The 22,569-nt window shown below is 40.9% G+C and overlaps 2 protein-coding genes across 5 annotated transcripts in view; one reads left to right on the top strand and one right to left on the bottom strand.

Annotated features, from left to right (window-relative positions):
- Positions 1-22,569, top strand: part of cut (homeobox protein, cut) — a 435,692-nt gene that overhangs the window by 148,321 nt on the left and 264,802 nt on the right. The gene's annotated exons all lie outside the window — the stretch shown is intronic.
- LOC135711407 (uncharacterized) lies at positions 2,649-3,545 on the bottom strand. The gene is made up of 2 exons (XM_065234283.1): positions 3,264-3,545; positions 2,649-3,200 (listed from the first exon to the last, which is right to left on the bottom strand). The coding sequence occupies exons 1-2, from the start codon at positions 3,543-3,545 to the stop codon at positions 2,709-2,711; spliced, it is 774 nt and encodes a 257-aa protein (XP_065090355.1). The 3' UTR covers positions 2,649-2,708.

Raw genomic sequence — 22,569 nt, 5'->3', positions numbered from 1 at the left:
AGATCAAAGCGGTTCAATCAGCTTCACGGAAACTGCTGGAACTTTTGATAAGTTCTTAGAAATTCAGGGAAGTTATGAAAACTTCAGAGAACTCTACATAATTTGAGAAAAACCGTGAATACTTTATTGAAATTCCAAGAACCTCAGACAAGCTAACAGAGCTTAAGGGGAGACCCAATTACTTTAGGGCAGCATTTCGTGGAAGTTTATAGATCTGTAAGGGTTAGTTTCGATTAATTCTGGACAGAAAAATACTGTCGAATTAAAGGAATGCTGCACCAGGGAAAAATCGAAAAATGAAAATTGCCTAAAAACAGAATAGAGTGTAACTCATCCAAATTTTTCATGCAGTTGGCATTTTCAAGGAAAATGCTTTATCCGAAAACAATCTCTAAACAAATTTCGATTTCAATCCACCGTTTACCCATCCCCCCACCCCCTCTCCCGCCCGAAAGGGCAATGATTAAATTTTATTATTTTTATTATCATTACACCGCCGCGCCACCGCCAGGCCACATTTCTTCCGTTTCAAACGATTTCGACTTCAACGACGACAGCGACGAAGACGACGACGACGACGAGGCGATCCGTTTCCTTTTTATCTTTCCGGTACGACAAAGACGACGACGACGCCTTCGATGTGCCAAACACTGCTGCTTTTCCCCGAAGAGGCGACACGGCAAGAGAAAAAAAAACACGGAAGATTTAATCAAAAAATTCTTCCCCCTTGTGACCCCTCCCCCCTCCCGCACATCACCTTCTGGCAGGGCCGATCACCTTCCCCTTTGCATGAGGACGCCGGAGCCCACGGTTACGATATTGTTTTATGATCTCATATAATACCAGAAAATGATTCGAATAAGGCGCGGTTGTGCTGCACTGGCAAAAAAAGAGGGGGGGGGGGGGGTAGGAAAATTGAAACATTTTTTTCCTTTCTTTTGAGATTATTACATTTTCTCGATATCATAATTTTTCGAATGGAAATTAGAATCGCGAGGGTGATAGAAGCAAAACAACGCACAGTCATCAATTTGCTGTGTCCTACCCCTCGCGCAAGGAACAAGCGAGGGTGCAACGCCTCCTTTGGTGATTATTTTTTTATATTTTTCCATCAAACAACCTCAATGCAACGAGCGATTTCTCGCGAGGAATATTACTAGAAAATTTTAATTATTGTGTGTTGGTGGCGAAACAAGCCCGTTTTGGTCCAGGGGTGGGGGTAATTTGCACAAACACTCACCCACACCCCATGCCTAGCTCTCAAAGGTTATCGAAGCGATTTTCCTCCAGTCATTAATTGATTATCTTTTTTTTTCTCTCTCTTGGGGAAAAAAGTTTCTAATCATTGGGATCCTGAGGGGCACGCATCCCGCGTGCCCGCAGGGGTGGGGTGAAAATTGAAACAAATGACTGGCCTCCCATGGCATTGCATCGCATCGCTTCGAACACGGGAAATAAGGTCAACGCGCGTGTGTCTATTAATAACTTGCCATCAGTCAGTCAGGTCTTGGTGCAGGGGTGGGGGAGATCTAGATCCACCCCTGAGCGGTCGTAGAGTAGCACTCTCCAGTGGCATAGTCATCGTGTTACAGGGAGTAGAAAAAGTGTGATAGACAGGATAATTATTGCGGGGCTCTCTCCATCGCCGTTCAACGCTGGAGAAAGCGATGAAAAGTGGCGATGGTTCTTTTTTACGCTGTCCCACCCCTACTCCTCCTCATCCACGAAGCAATACACACAGGACACAAGGACTATCGGTGATGGACGTGCGGCTGTTTCACGCTTTTGAATGTTTAATGGCGCTGAGTTGTTATCAACACCGGTAATTAATTTATGATCGCTCCCTTATTTTGTTCCGTCCTGCGATGCGTAGGATGGACTCGTCGAATGACATACGATCCCTTTGGAGATGGGATGTCGATGAGTTCAGCAGTGATAGAGGTTAAACGCCCAGTCAAGAAGTGAACACTGAACCCGCTAATGATGGTCAACACGTGGCTACTTTCGGAGGGATAGGAATCTCACGCTAAAGACCATAATTACGTTTTCGGTTTTGAGGCGTTAAATGTGATGAAACAGTGATTTTCCGCGGCCGTCACGCTGCTACACGGCCTCAATGCGAGTGTGTGTGTGTGATTTCTACGCATGGGGACGTCAGGTGATAAATTTCGAGTTAGAATTTGATAACAACGCGGTGCACGGTGGCGAGCAACCGTGAAAGCGCATAGAAATTTTTCGCTGACGCCGACACCGAGCCGGCAAGGCAAACAAAAAAGTCCCACCCCTGCGTCCTTCATACATGGTTGGTAGCAGAAAGCAGAAGCAGTAACGGCAGCGCCATCTATCGTTATTATTACTGTTATTATCATCAAACATGGTTTACCCTTCGCGCGAAAAGCAACCGAGTCGTTCGCGAAAATGTTTACACCGTTCACGGCCTACTGCCGTGCGATGCGATGGGCGGTGAGGGGTAGGAAATTCGCTTCTGTACCTACCGTGTGTAGCGTGCAAATATTTTTTTTTTTCGGGGCTCTCAGCTGACTTTTGACCGCAACGTGGTGGTTGCCTTGCTTGGTCGTAGGTAAACACAGGAACTCCTGTTTGTGGACATCCCGGTCAAACAACAAAGTAGAAAAAAAAGGAGTGGATAAATGTACCCACTAGAGAGCGAACTGGATTAGCGAGGCTGTCCCGGGAGTGATAATTTATTAGTTGGAGATCAGAAACATGACACAGCAAAAGGCAAACGATATGCCGCCGAGGGAGCTGACGACGGCCAGCAGTTTGAGGAAGCTGAAGACGACCGTGGCGGGGATCTTGGGGAGTTTGATGGAGGGGGCCGGCTCGTCACGGGATTGGTCCGAAAGCCATCGGTGGTGACGGGAAATGTCCGTTAGACGCAGACGGCAATGGGTGCCATGGCAGGGTTCGGGGATTGAGGACACCAACCCGATAAGGATGGATTGATTGTTGTGCACTTGGAAGAGAGGGCTTCCAAGGGTGGTGTCACACATCGGTGGGGTGTAGAGTTCTTCCTGGGAAGTCTTCTGTCGTTGACCGAAGCAAGGGTCGTTGCCCAGGATGGGAACTTCTTGAAGCCCGGAAGTCGTATCCACGGATGCCACTCCGGAAGGTCTCTCCTTGATATCCATCAGTCCAATCAAACTGCCACTAACCGGAAAAGGATCATCTACGTAAAGCTGCACGAAGAGATTTAGTTTAAGATCTCAAACTGCCAACAATGGCGTAACTGGAAAACTTACCAATGCCAGATCAGCTGAGGGATGTACCGTAACATTTACAACCTTCCGATCCTGACTCCGACAGTCCCCCTTCACATCATACAGCACACCGTCCGGCACTGGATGGACACAGGAAGCTACCGTCACAACCCGAACTCTATCGACCACCGTCCCTCGGCAAACCCTTACGCCACCGTTCCATTGTTGATGAATCGTTACAATCCGCGGGGTCTGCAGCGGAATCGATAGGACCTGTGTACAAACTGTCAGAAGAAACAGCACCGCTGTTGTTGTCCGATGCATCGCGCAAAACTCATCGATTACTAGATTGTCTTTCTCGTGATGAATTTTTAATTTTGTTGGTATAGAGCAGCTTAGGCACTGGACTGTCAACAGATACTTTTCAACCTATCATTTCGTCGGTCGTTCGAAAACCGCATATTCAATACTTTTTTTTTTCGAGTCCACCTTGCGCAGATGGGGGTGTGTGAGTGCGGGTAGACATAAAGATAGGGATCAGCGCAGGGTGTGCAAATATAGATGGACGAATGGACGATGGTTCGACCAGACAGAAGCTATCGACTGCACTAGATTTGATGGGTTTAGGGTTTGATTTTGTCCTATTTTTTTTTTCGCTTAAGCTTGTGGTCTATGAATAGATGTGGGATGCATGTTTGTTTTCACGAAGGGCGAAGGGCCGAGCATCATGTTCATTTTTTTTAAGGTGTGCGTTTAGACGAAGGGTGCGAAACATAACGGTGTAGATTTTAGAGTGTGGCAATTTTTTTTTGGGCGAGCACTGAGAGAAATGGACTTTCTGAATTTGCGGGTTGAAATTATTGAATGGATTTTATTAAGTCTTCATGTAGTTTTTTTTAGTGCAAAATGGGCTCTGAACTGCGGGTGATTTTATGTCGGTCCAGTTTGACGTTTTAAGTAAAGGTAATACGACGTTCTAGAACTGATTTCACGCAGTATAAGCTGTCTTGCAATGTGCACTCATGCGGAAAATCAGCTACAGTTTGAACTGGATAGGGTGTAGGATAAGCGAGATTAGATGCGGATTCAAATCAAATTGTGTTCGCAACCTACACACAAAATCATCGCCTCTCTGTTCGGTAAATTTCGGAGTTTTTGAACAGAAAAATTTCAGAGTTTAGATGAAATGCTATTCTAATATCAACGTGAAGCTTTAGTAGAATAATTCATTAGCTAGAGAATGTTCCGGTGAGGATATTTGGATAGTTCCCCTAGAGTACGGCAGTATGAAAATTGAATAGAAGTTGAAATTGAGCACTGCTTGGTCACATCCATCGGCACACCTTTGGCATACCTTCGGCACAATGTCGTAGTCATTGGCTTGTTGTTTATAAAATGGGAGCACTGCTGGACAACTGTCATTGAAGTTATTCACAACATTACGTGCCGTTTGACTGTATATTCATATAGATCTAAATACAAAATGTAGGTTCTAGAGTGGGCTCAAGAGAAGAAGGCAGTTAATCAAACCCCATTAGTACCCTTAAATCAAATAATGCTGCAACTCACACCAAACAAACTACAGAAGTCTATTCATCATCCTCTATAATCGGTCTCCTACAATGTTTCCCACCGGTTCCAACTTTGAGGGCATTATAAAACCCTAAAACACAGGACTTTTACTATCCTATGACACAAAATACCAAAATTTCATACACCCGCCATTTCCCGCGTCATCATCAATCCGATTTATGCTTGCGATTTCAAACCAAAACACTCAAGGTGTCAGAAATACCGCGTTGCCCGTTTTTCCCGTCCGAAATACTGCGTTGTGTATTTTACAAACAATCGCAGCCTGCTCTAAGACCGGCACACTGACAAAAAAGATGACCCAAGATTGGTGTGCGGAGTGACCTACCCCTTGGCTAAAGGCGTATAAGATCAACCTCGAGTAAGACGAAAATCGTCCAGAAGTTGTCTTAAGCCGATCCGATTTCTCAAGCGTTGATAGACGTGAGCGAAAATCTCGGACTCAGTAATCTGATTGCTCAAGGTTCGAATCCAGTCTGATCCGTTTTATAATATTTTTTTTTTTGATTTTGATAAGCTGACTTATGAATTTAATTGATTCGATGTTTATCAGGTCAAACTTACGACATCCATATTAAATCCTTGTGGGGGGAAATCAGAAGTGGTTCCTATGGGATTCTTAAGCTAATTTGTCTCAGTTTGGTAGAGGATCGCCAACGCTAAACATATTTAAAAAAAAAAACTATTTGATATTATATGTAGCAAAGCGAAAAAAAAAATCATTTCGAATCGTGGAAAAGAGGCAACCCAAAACACGCTTTTCTGACGCTCATAGAGTTAAAAGGAATTCAAATTAAACATAAGTCTCGAAAATACGAATTTCCATCAGTACGGCAACTCTAACTTTTCTCTTCTTTCTTTCTCATTACAGGTACATATTCCAATAAATTGGTCATCGAAAATGGACTCACACTGATTGTAAGCTAAACGTCCATTTGAACTACCGTTTTCTTGAGGTAGCCGGGCACTTTGGACCTATTAGCTACTTCTGACTTTCTCGATGGTCAAAATCGCTGCGATCACCCTTGAAAGCTTAATTATACCAAGCTGTCGCTTGGATCCATCCCTAGCAAGGTCAGTTTTCTCGTTCATCTCACGAACAGTGTTGCCAGGTCATTTTTCAGGAAAATCTGATCCAGCAAAAATAGAAAATCTGGAAAAATCTGGAATACTCTGAAACAACCAAGCCACGTCGAATCCTAATTTTAAAATAATGCTATTGAAATTAAATTGAAGTGCCAGTCTCCCGGAAAGAATCTTTTAGTTTTATCCTCTGGAATTTATTCAACGTACTTGAAAGTTTATGATTACCAAAAGAATTGTACAGTTGACGTACATTATATACAGCAAATAAATTGTTAACAGAGATAAAAGCCATACAATATTAAGAAAAGTAATGGCACAATTCGTTCAACAAGTTGAGCTGAAAAATGCGGTCCCAGGTCTTTTTTATATTAAAGAGATTGATGGTCATATCACTTCTTTATCGTGAATTTTGCGAATCTTATCGTCGTCGTCGTCGTCGGTGCCGGATTTGAATGGTTACAACAATTATGTGATATGAGGGGCTCGGTGGCCTTAAAGCGACCGTTTTTGCTTACTGAGCCGAGCATCATGAGTTTAATCTCAGGTCCATCCACATTCAAAATTCGCTATTCGTTTTATTTGTTAGTATGCCTATATGGTAATAACAACTCGATACTTAAAAAGGAGCTCGTTTGACTAGTGGTAAACGTTTTTACTTACTACGCAGAAAAACCAAAGGCTGCTCAGGCTGACAATTTGATTCTAGACAACGTTCAACACACAACACCCAGTAGACCAGTTTATGGAATATTCAGCGGGCTGAAGCGGGAATTAAATCCTCACTTCGTGGCACACACAAACACAGTTTATCTAAACTACGGGTAACTCCACTAACCGCATTACCACTCAATATGAGCACACAGACATAACGCAAACCCTATGCGAATGTGGTTTCCTCTAAAACCTAAGCAGTTCGAATGATTTGGGATGCAGCTGCAAAGGTAAACGGTGTATCCTTCAACGGAAGGGCTATTGAAGGGTCCGGATCTGCTAACTCCACTTCCGAAAGTGCTGTCTCGATTTCGACAACGGCAAGTAGCTGCCGTAGGGGACGTGCGGGAGATGTATCACCAATTTTTCATTCGGCGGGTGGACCGCATGGCTCAGTGCTATGGAGTCCTGATCCAAGCGCAATACATTAAGAACCTAAATGCGAAAGATTTTGAGCATGAAGTTTCCGGAAGCGGCAGTTGCTATAGTAGAAAACCATTATGTGGTTTGTGGTACTTGGATAGCCGGGACACCGAAGAGGAAATGACGAAGCTGTCTATAGACGTTCGTACCGTTCACGCCAAAGCTGGATTCGAAATCAGAAATTGGCTGTCGAACTCATCGAAGGTGCTGCAAGGTATCGGAGAGCAGAACGTCGTTCATCGCAAAGAATTCGGCAACGATAAGGTTAATCAGGTTGAACGAGTTCTGGGAATGGCATGGTTACCAAATGAGGACGAATTCATCTTCAGCTTCTCGTTACCGGATGATCTACAGTGTCTCGTGTCGGGAGATTCACCGCCAACGAAGAGGAAGATTCTGCGATTCATTATGAGCTTGTACGATCCCCTCGGTCTGATCTCTCACATTCTCATCCATGGGAAAATATTGATCCAAGCTCTGATACAGTAGTGTCGTGGATAAGATCAGATGCTAGTCGCAGTGAGAGTCGGAGAAATCTTGGAGGATACAAACATTCAAGAATGGCGACACGTTCCGTCTAGACTCAACGTTGCTGATGACGGTACGAAGTGGAAGGGAGTTCCTGATTTGCGTCCATCCAATCGGTGGTTTGCAGGTCCAAACTTCCTATACAAACCTGAAGACCAGTGGCCGCAGCAGAAGGTAAATTACATCGAAGTTGCTGAAGAACTGCGGGCAGCTCACGTCCATAGGGAAATCGTTAGCACAAGCTTCATCGATTGCAGTCGATTCTCGAAATGGGAACGTCTGTTACGTACTACGGCGCTCGTCTATCGTTTTTTTTTTGGGAAAATGTCGTGCGCATGCGAATTTGGACCAGGATGACTTCAAGAAAGCAGAGCAAGCGTTATGGCGAATGGCGCAAGCGGAAACATACGCAGATGAAATAACTACTTTGAGGAGAACTCCGAACAGGAGTAGTGATGCTTGAGCAAGCGTTGAGAAAACTAGTCCGATAAGTCCGTTTATCGACGATTGTTGTATACTCCGGATGGGTGGTCGTATAGGTGTCTCACCATATAATACGTTCAACGCGAAGTATCCAGTGATCTTGCCAAAGAATCATCCTATCACCGAGCTACTGATCGATTGGTACCACAGGATGTACGGTCATCGAAACGGAGAGACCGTTGTCAATGTGATCAGGCATAAGTATCAAGTCTCGAACATGCGCACAGAAGTTAGGAAAGCTGCAAGGCGATGTCAATGGTGCCGCGTATACAAGGCTCAACCAGAGGTTCCTCGCATGGCTCCACTCCCGGAGGAACGTGTGACTCCATTTGTCCACTCGTTTACCATGGTCGGCATCAAGATTGGTCGAAGTCTGGTAAAGCGATGGGCCGTGCTCTACACATGACTAATCATTAGAGCTGTACATCTGGAGGTCGTAGCATCTCTCTCGTCGGAATCGTGCAAGTTAGCATTAAGGCGCTTCATCGCTCATCGTTCAAATATTCACCGATAATGGTACAAATTTCGTTGGAGTAGAGCGAGAGCTAGCGAAACAGATCCAGGAAAGAAATCAGGAGTTGACGGAAAGCTTTACAAACGCTAACACCAGGTGGAACTTCATCCCGCCTGGGATGGTTAGGGCGGTGAAAACGGCTATGAACTCCATCAATCATTCACGAACACCATCAGAGGAAGTATTACAAAGCGTACTGTGTGAAGCAGAGTCCATGGTCAACTCGAGACCATTAACGTATATGGCGCTAGAGACGTCAGACCAGGAAGCGCTTGCGCCGAACCATTTCATTTTGCTTAGTTCGGATGGAGTAAAGCAAACAGAGAAAGCTCCTACGGATGAAGGGGTAATACTTCGCAGCGGATGCAAGCTATGCCAATACATGCTCGATCAGTTTTGGCGCAGATGGATTCGAGAGTATCTACCGACGATTACCCGAAGAACAAAATGGTTCGAAGACACGAAACCCAATGAAGTTGGAGATGTAGTGTTCTTGGTTGTTGAAGGAAAGGATGGTCGGATAAGACAAGCGAAGGTCAAGACGGCTTCGGGAATCCTTCGCAGACCTGTTGCAAAGCTAGCAGTGATGGACATTCTTGGTAAGAGTAAAGCTGAAGAATTGGAGCAGCTTTACGGGCCGGGCAATGTTGAGCAAAGCGTAACGAGGGTCACTACGCACGCCTTAAGATCGCACAGGGACATAGAGTCACACCGTACCGACTAAGTTAACATGTCAGAGGTCCGTCCACACAGCTGACGGAGAGAGATTAGTTGTCAAATTGAAATGAAAAATAAAAAACAAAGCAGACGGTGAATGCTCTACAATATATTTGCTAACGATTATTGTTTCTCTAGTTTTAAGCATATGCATATTGTTCAATAAAAGACCACGAACTGCTAAAAGAACCGTGACTCATTGTATCTACTTTGACGTTGGAACAACTGTACAACATCGTCGATAAAACACTACCGCCATCTGTTGAGCACACTGTTATGAGCAGTACGCTTAAGAGATATCGGTAATGTGCAAACGTCAAACTTATGGGAATCGACTAAGCGCGGCGATACTACCAACTAACATAAATTTAAATTAACCGTTAAATGCCTGTTCGATTAAGAAAAATTGCAAGTGCTATGTCTGATTATCTGTGGTTTTACTATATACCGCAAATGGTAGTCTGAAAGCATCACTTCAAAATAGAGGTAGAATTAGGGCGAAACAGCTTTTGTAAACAATGACTTCTCTCCATGATTTCTATTAATTCAAGACACGCCCACGCAAACCAGCATAACCTACCCGATGGTTCTGGGGAAGTGGGAAGTCTTCTTGATGTTGATTTCCGTGGACGAGTTTTGACTTTCTAGAAGTCATTGTTTACAAAAGCTGTTACGCCCTAATTCCAGCTCAATCTAGGGTTTTTTCAAGTCTCAGGATCGTGTGTCCCAGTTCATGAAAATTCCTGTTAGTTCACATTGATTCATCCTAGAATTTCTTAGCGTTCTCTGCAGACCACTCTTCGTACGCATTCTCTGTAGAAATCTCGTAGAAATCACTCTACAATTCCATATTTCCCTCATACTGGTAATAACTTCTATAGGTAAATTTTTTTTTCAATAAAATTCCCTTGGAATATTCATCATAATTTCCTTGTAACACCCTTCAATTCTCTAAAGCAAATTATCAGATAAGTCTGAGAAGAGTCTTGAGGTAATTCTACCTCAAGACTCTTCTCAGACTTATCTGATAATTCGCTTTAGAACTACTTTAGAGGTAAGGTCAGAATTATCGTGGAATTGTCTTCAGTATTTCCCAAGTACTCTATTAAAATGGCATTGAAATTCTCCCGGAATTCTCTTTAAATTCTTCAACATTTCATTAGAATTCATCTCAGATTTGCACATAATCTTCTTCTTCTTCTTTCTTCTTCGCATTTTAAGCTTATCGCATATCGCATATTAGCTTATAGCGTGCTCTCAACTTAGTGTTCTAGATGCACTTGCACAGTTATCAATTGAGAGCTTTCGATGCCTGTACCATTTTTGCATTGATATGATTGTGTGGCAAGTCCAATCATACTTCTATGCCCAGGGAAGTCGAGAAATTTTCCAACCCGAAAAATTCCTATACCGGACCGGGAATCGAACCCAGCCACCTCCAGCATGGTCTTGCTTTGTAGCTGTGACTTTACCGACTGAGCTAAGGGAGGCCCACATTTGCACAGAATCCGATTGAAATTACCCCCATGATTGCCTTATGGATTCATTTCCGCATACGCATTGAATTCTTCTCAGATTTCCTTACAAATGGTACCGGAAATTCCTTGAATTTGTCATCAACGGTCCTTAAGAGTAATCTTAAGAATTTCCTATGATGTCTCTTCAGAATTCTAATTGCTGCAATTTTCGTCTGAGTTATGATGGAACTCTGCTCAGAATGAGCTTGGAATTCTCCTTGGAATTTTCAATGAATTCACCACACACTTCCCTATCAACGCTTTTCAGAATTATCTTAAATTTCTGAAATTCTAAAGTAGCTTGCCCGTCGCTCAGCTCCACTGACTAAAAAAAAAGCATGAGTAAGACAGAAAATCTGAGTATTTTTCCTAGTTTTATGGGTACACATTCCATTGTTTATGGGTAAATATTCCTGTCAGTGCTGTCATGATTAATTTAGAGCTGGTTACTCACTGATTTGACTTATGAGCGCCCCCCGCTCACCTCAAATCCATGCGCCCCTATCAGATGCGCCCATAATTGTATAGAATGTATAGCTGCATTCAGTTCCTTCTTATTGCCACTGGAATGTGGGTAAAATTTGACTGCAATTAGCTGACAATACAACTTAAAAATACGAGCTACTAAAACATTAAGATCGCCATTCTTGAAAAGCAATCAATTTGTTTTGTTGGCTATCGGAAAAGAAGAGACGTAAGAGACGTAACATACTTTCGCCAACTAGAGTTGACCAGACCAATGTTTCGTAAAAGATTAACAATTTTCCTTAAAGTTAATAGAAGTGCCATGATGTTCTTTGATTGTTCGGAAGACGTCTCTGAACTTCCCTGAAGATTCCTTATTATTCCTAATGTTCATGGAGCTTTCCCGAAGTTCCCGCCAGGGAAGACCCTGAAGCTCTCGAAGTTCTCTGAACTTGTGTGAATTTCTTGAACTTTTTCTGAATATTTTTTAGCTTCTCTAATGTTGTCTGGACTTCCTGAAAAACTGGGAATTCCTCAAAGTTTATTTCAATATTTTTGAAATTAACGAAACTGCAACGATGTTTCCTGAAGTTCCCGCAATACTTTAAATTCGTAAACGGAACTTCATCTAAAAAGTTTCTGCATCATCCTGCTGATCATTAAACTTCTTTGGAGTGCAATTTTCCCAGAAGTTTTCGTAGACTTATTATTATTATTATTTATCTTTATTAGGGAGGCTTTCAGCCTTGGGCTGGTTCGCCTCCAAATTTAGTAGACTTTTTTTTTTAAACTTCACCAGATTATCTCAGATTTTTAGGTAATTCAAAATGCATTACTAAAATTTTCTTAATTTTACCGGAGCTCTATGGACTTCCCTTAATTCATCGGATCTTCTTTAATGATTCCGTAGTTTTCCTGAAGTTAAAAGAAAATAATTAATGCATTTTAGTGTGATAATTTATGAGCTAGAGAATGATCTTAGAAGAGGGTAGGTGGATAGTTCCGTTAGAGTATGGCAGTATGAAAATTGAATAGAAGTTGAAAATGAGCGAAGGGCCAGTACAAAGTCAAACGCACACCTTTTGCCAAACCCGTACGATGTACGCGGAGATTTGAAGTATGTCTTCAAATCTACAGGCAAGAAGTGTGCGCCCGCCTTTGCTCATTACTGTCTGCGGCTGTGGAATAGTTTTAGCAACGTTTTCATCACTACCTAGACATACTTCAAATCTCCGCGTACATCGTACGGGTTAGGCAAAAGGTGTGCGTTTGACTTTGTACTGTCGCATTAATGGCCCTTCGCTCATTTTCAACTTCTATTCAATTTTCATACTACCGTACTCTAACGGAACTATCCACCTACCCTCTTCTAGGATCATTCTCTAGCTAATAAATTATCACACTAAAAGCTTCATGTTAGAAAGCATTTCCAACCAACTCTGAAAATCGCAAACTTCGCGTATGAAGTCACATAAAAAACACCTTGAATTAAAGCAGTTTTGACATTTCCTCTGAGTTCTCGATTTTTTTGACGTAGGATTACGTCTTATGGCAACATATTGGTGATGTAATTTAAAAAAAAAAAGATAACAAAATCGACCGCGTTACGAAAAGGTGTCAGGTTTTGACCACTTATAACTGTCAATATCGGACGGATTGTAGGGTAGACGTACCAGTTATGGCTATACGTTCCCATTATGGTATGTTCCAATTATGGCCTATGGAATTCCATAGGCCATAATTGGAACACACCATAATGGGAACGTATAGCCATAACTGGTACGTCTACCCTAATTCTAAACAAGCGCAATCGATTGGGAATTTTTCTACGAATCTGCTTGAACACTTTATCAATTTTCAAGCGGTCACTATTGAAAATTACTCAAAAGTCCAACTGTTGCAATGGTGATCACCGGTTGCCTGCAAAAAGAGCTTTCCCTAACACAGATTTCAAAATCAAATTCCATCCGGTCTCGTCGAACGTTTGTGCACGAAAATGTGCGATTGTGATTTTGTCATCCTGAAACGAGGCGTTTTCGTGATAGGGAAAGTGGTTTCCCTAACCCAGTCGCCAAATATTGATACCGAGCACGTAATCATTTTTCAAATCTACGGTCGTGTCTTGGATACAACCTCTTACTTATTTTTAAAAGTCATGAAACTTCATTAATTTAATCAGGGCTAATTCTTCAAGATCTGTCAAATGTTACTGGGTTTTTTTACAGGTTCGGTACAATTAAAAATGCCTGTTACACGTAAAAAATCAATAAAACTGACAAACTTCATTTTTCATCATTAAATGGGGTTAACTGAATAATAATTGCTGAAGAATAATGAAGAATAATTTGCAAATTTTCAAATTTTTCTCTGATTTTTAAACTTTTACCGAACAGTTCCGTAGTTCACAAATTACCGAACAGTGGAGGCCTGGATAAGTGCATAATTTTGCCGGTTTTGTTCCATGTTCAAACTCTGAACTCAGCTCAGAAGACCAAAGGGATTCACTTAGTACATTTCCCACCGTGCACTCACCCAGCCATAATTGAAAGCACCGCTCGAAGTGCTTCACCATTTTTAAGCTTCAATGTTTACATTTCCTAATCTCATCGATCCGGACGAGGCGAGTAGCATTCAACTTGTGGACAGGACACCGGCTAATAAAAAAAAAACTACACTCTATTCTCATTCGTGCAGCACACGAATGCGATGACCCTTGCCAAAGAGAAAGACCGACCGTCCGGTCCAATATGAAATATGGAATCTGGTCGAATGCAGCACACGGGGAGGGATTCGAATTCAATCGTCAGCTTTCTCCACAAGAGCAAACACGCGAAAATCCCCTTGTCTATAAACGGAGTGTGTTTTGGCGAGCGATGCATCGCGAGCAAAAAACTACGGCCATCGAATCCTAACCTCGCAGCAGTGTGCAGCAGTTGAACGATTCCGAACGATCTACCTATACCTTGGAGTCCATTGAAAAATCGGAATGGAAATAAATCATCGGCTGCAGATAACGGGATAGCAAAAAATTGATCCCACTAAAAGCCCATCGTTGATCCGGATCCTTTGGAGTTTCCTCACTTGCAACAAGCTGCTCCGGTCGAGGGATAGGAAACTGTTTACAAACGCGTATTATGGACGATGAGAGCGCAGCCAACGTTGTTGCAGTGTAGGTAGTGTGTTATCGTTCGTTTCGCCGGATGGATGGAGAAAAATCACAGCCAACTTGGTTTTCGAAACCACCGAATTTGGCTCGACCCGGCGGAAGTGGAGAAGGCGGTTATGTGTTTATGATTTTTTGCTGCAACAACGCAAACCGCACCTCGGCTGACAGAAGCTAGTAGAGATGGTGTTTGACGATATGTGGCAGCATCCCTCGCTGAGGACGTTGTTGTCGATACCTTTGCGCGATGCATGCACACAACACAGGAAGGACCGCTCAGTGGAAGCCGGAATATGAATTGACTGATGATAGCTGGTTGCAACGCTGCGGGAAAAAAAACGGCACCGCGAGCCCATAGGCCTTTTTTCCGACGCGCTACAGGTCGTTCCGTCGGTCGTCCTTTAGTTGGATAGCTGTTGATTTTCGCAGTCAACTGCAGGCGCAATTTTACGGTAAACAGTCCGGAATCGTTCCGTTTTGCAGTCGTCGTCGTCGCCGTTGCAAAGTGGAAGAGAGCCCTCGGGTGCCGCGCCGCGGAATATCAGGTTATCACCCGGCGAAAATGACCGCAATTAGTATGCACCAATATGTGGGAATTTACCGTTTTTTGATTGCTTCGACCTCGGCGCCGCCAACTGCGACGATCTCTGTGGGCGCGGCGCGGTGCAATCTCTGCAGGGGTGGATTCGATGTTGCACTTTTTTTCCTACTAGGCTACTAGGTTTGTGATGATGGCAACGACGACGACGACGCCGACGACGATGATATGATACCGAACAGGAGAAATTGTGAAAGGGAGCATCTGCCTAGTTGAGTGATTGCCTCCGGTTGGGTATTTTTTTTCGGTTTTGGGTGGAAGGTGAAATGCATCGGTTGTGTAATTGGATTTTCGGTGCAATCCTTTCCTGGTTTTCCGCGATTTGAGCTCAGGGCGAACAAGACGGCGGGTGGAGTAGGTATTGAATCTGTTTGCATTCGCTGTTCACTTGCAGTGGCAGCAACAAGCGCATCGCACCCGTACGATGCAACGATGCCGACCGACCAAACGTCATACGAGATGCACGAGCTGTGAACGAGAGGCGATCAATTTGGTGGGGTTAATTTGGACAATTGGGCTTTGTTTTGCTATTTCGGGTGGTAATTGGATTTTTATGCAATGGGATTGTGCCCTGCTGAGCGAGCGTGTGATGCACTTTTTTCTTTGCACGAGGCCGTGATGTGAAGTGGTTTATTGGGGGCTTTTTGTGCGATTAGCTCACGGTAATTGAGTGTGAAGTTGAGACAGGATTATTGACAGGCTTGATGGACTGTGTGTGTGTGAAGTGTTTGCGATGTTCCTGAATGTGATTTCACACATTTGCGACGTTTTCCAACTTCCCAGAATTCGGGAAACAACAGACTAATTACTTCGCCCGACTCCTTAGTCGTTATGTTTGATCTTCGTTAATTTTCTGCTAACTGTATCCAAACACTGGAGCAAATTTCCTGCCGGGAAAAACTCGAAACCTTACCGGAAAGGGAACTGCAAACAACATTCAATGATTTCGAAACAAAAAATGAGAAAAATTTTCCACAGTCCTTTCGGTAGCGCACACAGAGATTAAATAATACATATTTAATTGGGTGAAGAAAGACCGTCATCGTCGCCGTAGCCGGTGTCCTACCCCTCCCTCATCAGTACAAAGTTCCTCTTGCCGAAATGTAAATATCTATTGATTCGTGCACATTATTTTTCCCTAAATAAATACATTGCCCTTTGGAATAATAGCAGCGATAATGTTTTTGCCTGTTTAGGGTCATGTGTGTGTGTGTGTGTATGTGTGTTTTAACCACCTCACGTATGTTGCACAGTAGCAACGACGGTCGGTAGTCCCTAATCACCATCATCATTATCGCATCGCCCACGTTGACCGAATGGGGCAAGAAAAGAACCCGGGCGCAAACCCTTCTGGAAATTTTTGTGTGTTTCCTTGTTTTTCTTTTTTCGGACCGGGGAAAGTCTGGATGTAAATTGAAATAAGCTGCACTGGCTGCCACCGACCGTCATCTGGTGGAGGAGATCTATGACCGTTTTCGATGCTTACTTGGATCCACAACCGGAGCGACGTATTCCATCCTGATGGGGGATAGGAATCTCAACCCGAAATTTACTCTAATTTGTATTTATAAAGTGTAGCATTTTTCCGAGCAATGAATGCATGTGGACAAGTACCGGACCGAGCTCGAGTGTGTAGCTAATTAGCGATTCCGGCTTCTTCCTCCGGCAGTTCCTGCAGTTCAAAGCAAGGAGATTAAGGGTTCAGACGAAGGAAAAAATCGTCGGCCGTTTCTACGACAACCGCCCACCCGGATTCGAATCCATAGGGGATAGTCCAATGTTGCAGGTGTCTCCACTCACCCTTTCGATTGCCTGCTGGATTTATTTATTCTACTAATTCCGAAACCGAGAGCCACCAGCAGGAATCAGGAAAGAAAACGACGCCAACTTTACACGCTCCGACGACGGCCATCAGCTTGTAGATTTTAATTAAAAATCAATTTTCCTACCCCGCCGCCTTGCTGCGATGGAAAGACGGCGATTCGAGAAAATATCATCTGGAACCGATCGCATTTGGAAACTTTCCTACTGCGATTCCAATTCCCGAATCGTTCTTATCATTTGAAATGCTATAAATTGATTACCTAGCGCCCCCTCCTCCCCGTCACCTCGAGTAAAAATTGTTCTCCCGAAATTTGAAACAGTGTGAAAGTGTTAAGTTTGAATCCATTTTCACGCACCATTTCTCGCGCGCGTGTTGTCGTCTTTGGCTAAAGCGGCGAAGAAGTATCGAATTGCCATCGGCATCGGGTGGGCCCCCACTTTGAACTGCGCAGTGCGGTTCGGAAGATTTTTGACAGTGTCGTTTGGATTGGCTTTTTAGTTGGCCAATATTCTGCACTTTCACTAATGTTAACGATTTTTCATAGTTGGAGATACGTCAAATATCAGACTCAATGTGGTCATTTTATACGATAGAGTTGAAAGTATAGAGTTGATAGTTCTGTTAGAGCACGGCAATGTGAAAATTGTATATGGAGAGTAGAAAACGAGCAAATGTCAATTTTGAGGAAGGCACGAATCGGGTTGATCATCTTCTTTACCAAACTCCCCTTTTGGAAAAGGATGGTGAAGGGCATCTCCCTCCGCCACCACTGGCAAAAGAGATGATCGCCAGTGGCGATTGTTTCACACTTTCAACTTGATAGATTTTTGTATCGGAGGCTTCACCACTTTGTGTTCTAATCTGGCGCTTGCTTACAAATTACGTCTCCGCACCTTAGATAGTGTGCGACCGACCCACCTAATGATATCGATGGTGGAGCTCGGCATTTGAAATCTAGTGGTGAGACTAGCCACCATTCACACTGTTGAATGTTCTCCGCTGAAACGCACCGTGTTTTAAAAAAAAAATCTTATTTTGGTACGTGTTATTGGGATCTGCAAATATTTAGTTACCTCTCAAAGGCAGCCAATCGGTTCAATTGGCTAATTACCAACTAATTTTCAATTGGCTGACAAAATTTAAAATGGCTTGCCAATTTTCAATTGAATAGCCATATTACAAATAGTTGACCAGCTTCCACATTTCGATGACTTATTTGATTACCAAATGATGTCCAATATTATAGTTGAGTGATTTGTTTGACCAATTTTCAATTGGTTGCCCATTTTTCAAATTGTTGACCGATTTTCAAATCATTGTCCAACTTTCAATTGAGTGTCAAATTTTCAAATGATTGATAAATTTTCATGTTTATGACAAATGTTCAATTCGTGTCTAAATTTGTTTAAATAGGTGTACCAATTTTTTTAAGTTGATTGTTCAGTTTTTTTTAATAAGTGGACCATTTATTTTAAATCGGTGAACCAATTATTTAGATATGAGGATTTTTTTTTAATTAATTGACCCATTTTTAAAATTGGTGGATCTGTTTTTTTTTTAATTGATGGACTATTTTTTTAAAAATTGTGGAATTTCTTTTTAAATTTGTTAATTTTTTTTTATTTGATAGACCATTTTTTTTAAATTGGTGGACTATTTGTTTATTTGATAGAGTATTTTTTTTAAATTGGTGGATCTTGTTTTGAAAATGATGACCATTGTTTTAAATGGATGGACAAATTTGTATATTGGTGTACCAATTGGGCAATTTTTAAAATTGGTGGATCAATTGCTTAAATTTGTGGTCCATTATTTTAAATTGGTGGATGATTTTTTTTTTCATTGGTGGACCAAGATGTTTAAATTGGTGGACCAAGTTTATTTTTTTTAATTGGTGAACTAATGTTTTAAATTGGTAGGGCAATTGTTTAAATTGATGAACCATTTTTTTCATTCTTAACCAATTTTTTTAATTGGTTGAACAAATCCTTAAATTAGTGAACCAATTTTTAAAATTGGTGCACTAATTTTTAAAATAGGTGCACTATTTTTTAAAATTTGTAAACCATTTTTTTTTTAATTTTGTGGATATTTCTATAATTAGTAGATTATTTTTTTAAAACTTGTGAACCATTTTCTTTAAATTGGTGAATCAATTGTTTTACCATTGGAGGACCTATGCTTCTAATTTGGTAGACCATTGCTTTTAAATTGGTTAACCTTTTTTTTTTTAATTGGTGGACCAATTTGCTGAAACAAAATTGATGGACCAAGTTTTCAATTGCTCTTCCAGTTTTTTAAATTTTGGACCAATTTTTTTAAGTTTTTGGACCAAGCTTTCCAATTGGTAGACCAATTTTCATCAATTGGTGGACAAATTTTCATCAATTGGTGGACCAATTTTGATCAATTGGTTGACCAATTTTCATCAATCGGTGGTCCAATTTTCTTAAAATTTTGGATAAGTTTTCATCGATTGGCTGACCATTTATCATCAATTGTTGGGCCAATTTACATCAATTGGTTGATCAGTTTTCATCAATTGGTGGACCAATTTTCATCATTTAGTGGAACAATTATCATCAATTGATTGACCATTTATCATCAATTGTTGGGCCAATTTACATCAATTGGTTGATCAGTTTTCATCAAATGGTGGACCAATTTTCATCATTTAGTGGAACAATTATCATCAATTGATTGACCAATTTTTTAGATTGGTGGACAAATTTTCATCAATTGGTGGACCAATTTTCATCAATTGGTTGACCAATTTTCATCAATCGGTGGTCCAATTTTCTTAAAATTTTGGATCAGTTTTCATCGATTGGTTGACCATTTATCATCAATTGTTGGGCCAATTTACATCAATTGGTTGATCAATTTTCATCAATTGGTGGACTAATTTTCATCAATTAGGGGACCAATTTTCATCACTTAGTGGAACAATTTTCATCAATTGATGGACAAATTTTTTTAGATTGGTGGACCAATTTTTCTAATGAATTGGTGGACAAATTTTCATCAATTGGTGGAACAATTTTCATCAATGGGTTGACCAATTTTCATCAATCGGTGGACAAAAATTTTCTTAAAATTTTGGATCAGTTTTCATCGATTGGTTGACCATTTATCATCAATTGTTGGGCCAATTTACATCAATTGGTTGATCAATTTTCATCAATTGGTGGACTAATTTTCATCAATTAGGGGACCAATTTTCATCACTTAGTGGAACAATTTTCTTTAATTGATGGACAATTATTTTAGATTGGTGGACCAATTTTTCAAATGAATTGGTGGACAAATTTTCATCAATTGGTGGACCAATTTTCATCAATTGGTGGACCAATTTTCATCAATTGGTGGACCAATTTTCTTAAAATTTTGGATCAGTTTTCATCGATTGGTTGACCATTTATCATCAATTGTTGAGCCAATTTTCATCAATTGATTGATCAATTTTCATCAATTGGTGGACTAATTTTAATCAATTAGGGGACCAATTTTCATCAATTAGTGGAACAATTTTCATCAATTGATGGACAAATTTTTTTAGATTGGTGGACCAATTTTCTTAAAATTTTGGATCAGTTTTCATCGATTGGTTATCCACTTTTCCAATTGTTGGACCATTTTTCATCAATTGGTGGAGCGATTTTTAATCAATTGGTGGACTAAATTTCATAAATTAGAAGACCATTTTTCATCAATTGTCGGACAATTTTGAATTGGTTTACTATTTTTTCCAATTGATTAACAATTTTTTCCAGTTGGTGGACCAAGTTTTCCATGACCATTCCTTTATTTAACGTCGGTTTCTGTTCGGCAATCTAGTGCCGATCACCGACGGACATCAATTGCCATCCATTGACGGCAATCGAATGTGCAGGAAAGCAGCTTCCACACCTGCGTAGGATATCGCACCCATTCAACACACATGGGCCGGGACCAACGGCTTTTTCTTCCCTCAGAAAAATTCCACCGACCTCGGCTGGGATCGAATCCAGACCCATTGGGGTGAAAAAGCAGTCACTACACCTTCGGCGCCGGCTAATTTTTTCATGTGCTAGAAAAAAATTTCCAATTGGTGGACCAATTTTCCAATTGGTCTTCCAATTTTTTAAATTTTGGACCAATTTTTCCAATTTGTGGACCAATTTTGGATCAATTTTCATCAATTGGTTGATCAATATTTATCAATTAATGGACCAATTTTCATCAATTGGTGGACCAATTTTCATCAATTTATGGTCCAATTTTTTTAACCTGGTGGACCAATTTTCATCAATTGGAAGTCCAATTTGCATCAATTGGTGGACCATTTTTTATAAATTGGAGGACCATTTTTTTTAAATTGGTGGTTAATGTTTTTTTTAATTGATGGACCATTTTTTTATGGAAGGCATTGGTGGACCAATTTATTTAGTTGGCGCACCGTTTTTTTAAATTGGTTTTATTTATTTTTTTTCAATTGGTGGACCAAGTTTTCGTTTGGAGGACTAATTTTTCCAAGTGGTAGACCAATTTACGGATTGCTGTTCCAAATTTACAATGAGTGGAACAATTTTTTCAATTTGTGGACCAGTTTTTTCTAATTTGTGGACCATTTTCATCAATTGGTGGACCAATTTTCATCAATTGGTAGAAATACCAATTATCATCAATTGATGGACCGATTTTCAACAATTGGTGGACTGATTTCCATCAATTGGTGGACCTATCTTTTTGATTGAAGGATTTTTTTTTTTCAAATGATGGACCAATTTATTCCAATTGGTGTTTTAATTTTGCCAACTGGTGGACACATTTTGCTAATAGGTGAACCATTTTTTTAGAATGGACTGTGATCATTCAGTAGGAGAATCTTCAATTGGTTGACTAATTTTCAAAAAGTGTTTCCAATTTTATCGTGAAAACATTGTGAATAGATCAGCCAATCGTGAATTTGTTGGCCAAATTTTAAACTTACCAATGTTTTGGCCAATTTTGAAATAGTTACCTGGATTTTAATGACTTGTCAAATCTCCAATTGATCGATAAATGTTCAATTGATAGAACGAATTTCAATTGGTTGACCGATTTTTAGTTGAATGTCCAATTTTGAATATGTTGGTAAATTTTCAAGTGATTGACCAATTTTCAATTGATTTGCCAATTTCCAATACCAATTACCAATGGAAATTTCAGCTTATAATTTTTTTATATAGGCCATTATTACGAGTGTAAATCAAATAGGAATCACTTCACCATGAGTGATTAACACTTCACCGTGAAGTGACATCGATAATAAGGGCCATAATCAATTATGACAAATGATTGCTTCGGAAATACTTTAACCTATTAGTTTGATGATCATAAGTTTGAGGTTGTTAGTTTTTTCTATTGATTGATTTTCCACTTAGTTGCGAGAATTGGTTTCGTTCAGGTTGCTTATTCTCAAGTTACTTTATGATCCAGTTGATTGGCAGCTTTCGTTTTCCGAATCCTTAAACAAATATGGTGACCATTTTTTGGAAGCCAAGCATGGATTATTTGGATTAACTACATTTTGAAGCCAATTGTGAATTTCGACAAGTGGCAATTGGTGACCAATTGATCAGTTCCCGTACTTCCTTAAGTTGTTCAGTAGCCAATTTAATATAATTTGTAATCTTTTGCAAAAGATTTGATCAGCTATTATTAGACACTGCAATTGCAGTTGTACGGTTTAATATTTGTTTTTAGG

The sequence above is a fragment of the Ochlerotatus camptorhynchus genome, unplaced genomic scaffold, assembly GCF_037179485.1.
Source record: "Ochlerotatus camptorhynchus isolate MF236.1 unplaced genomic scaffold, CSIRO-AGI_Acam_v1.1 ptg000432l, whole genome shotgun sequence".
NCBI classification, from domain to species: Eukaryota; Metazoa; Arthropoda; class Insecta; order Diptera; family Culicidae; genus Ochlerotatus; species Ochlerotatus camptorhynchus.
Note: the sequence above shows the minus strand (reverse complement) of the source record. Positions and strands in the feature narration are given on the sequence as shown.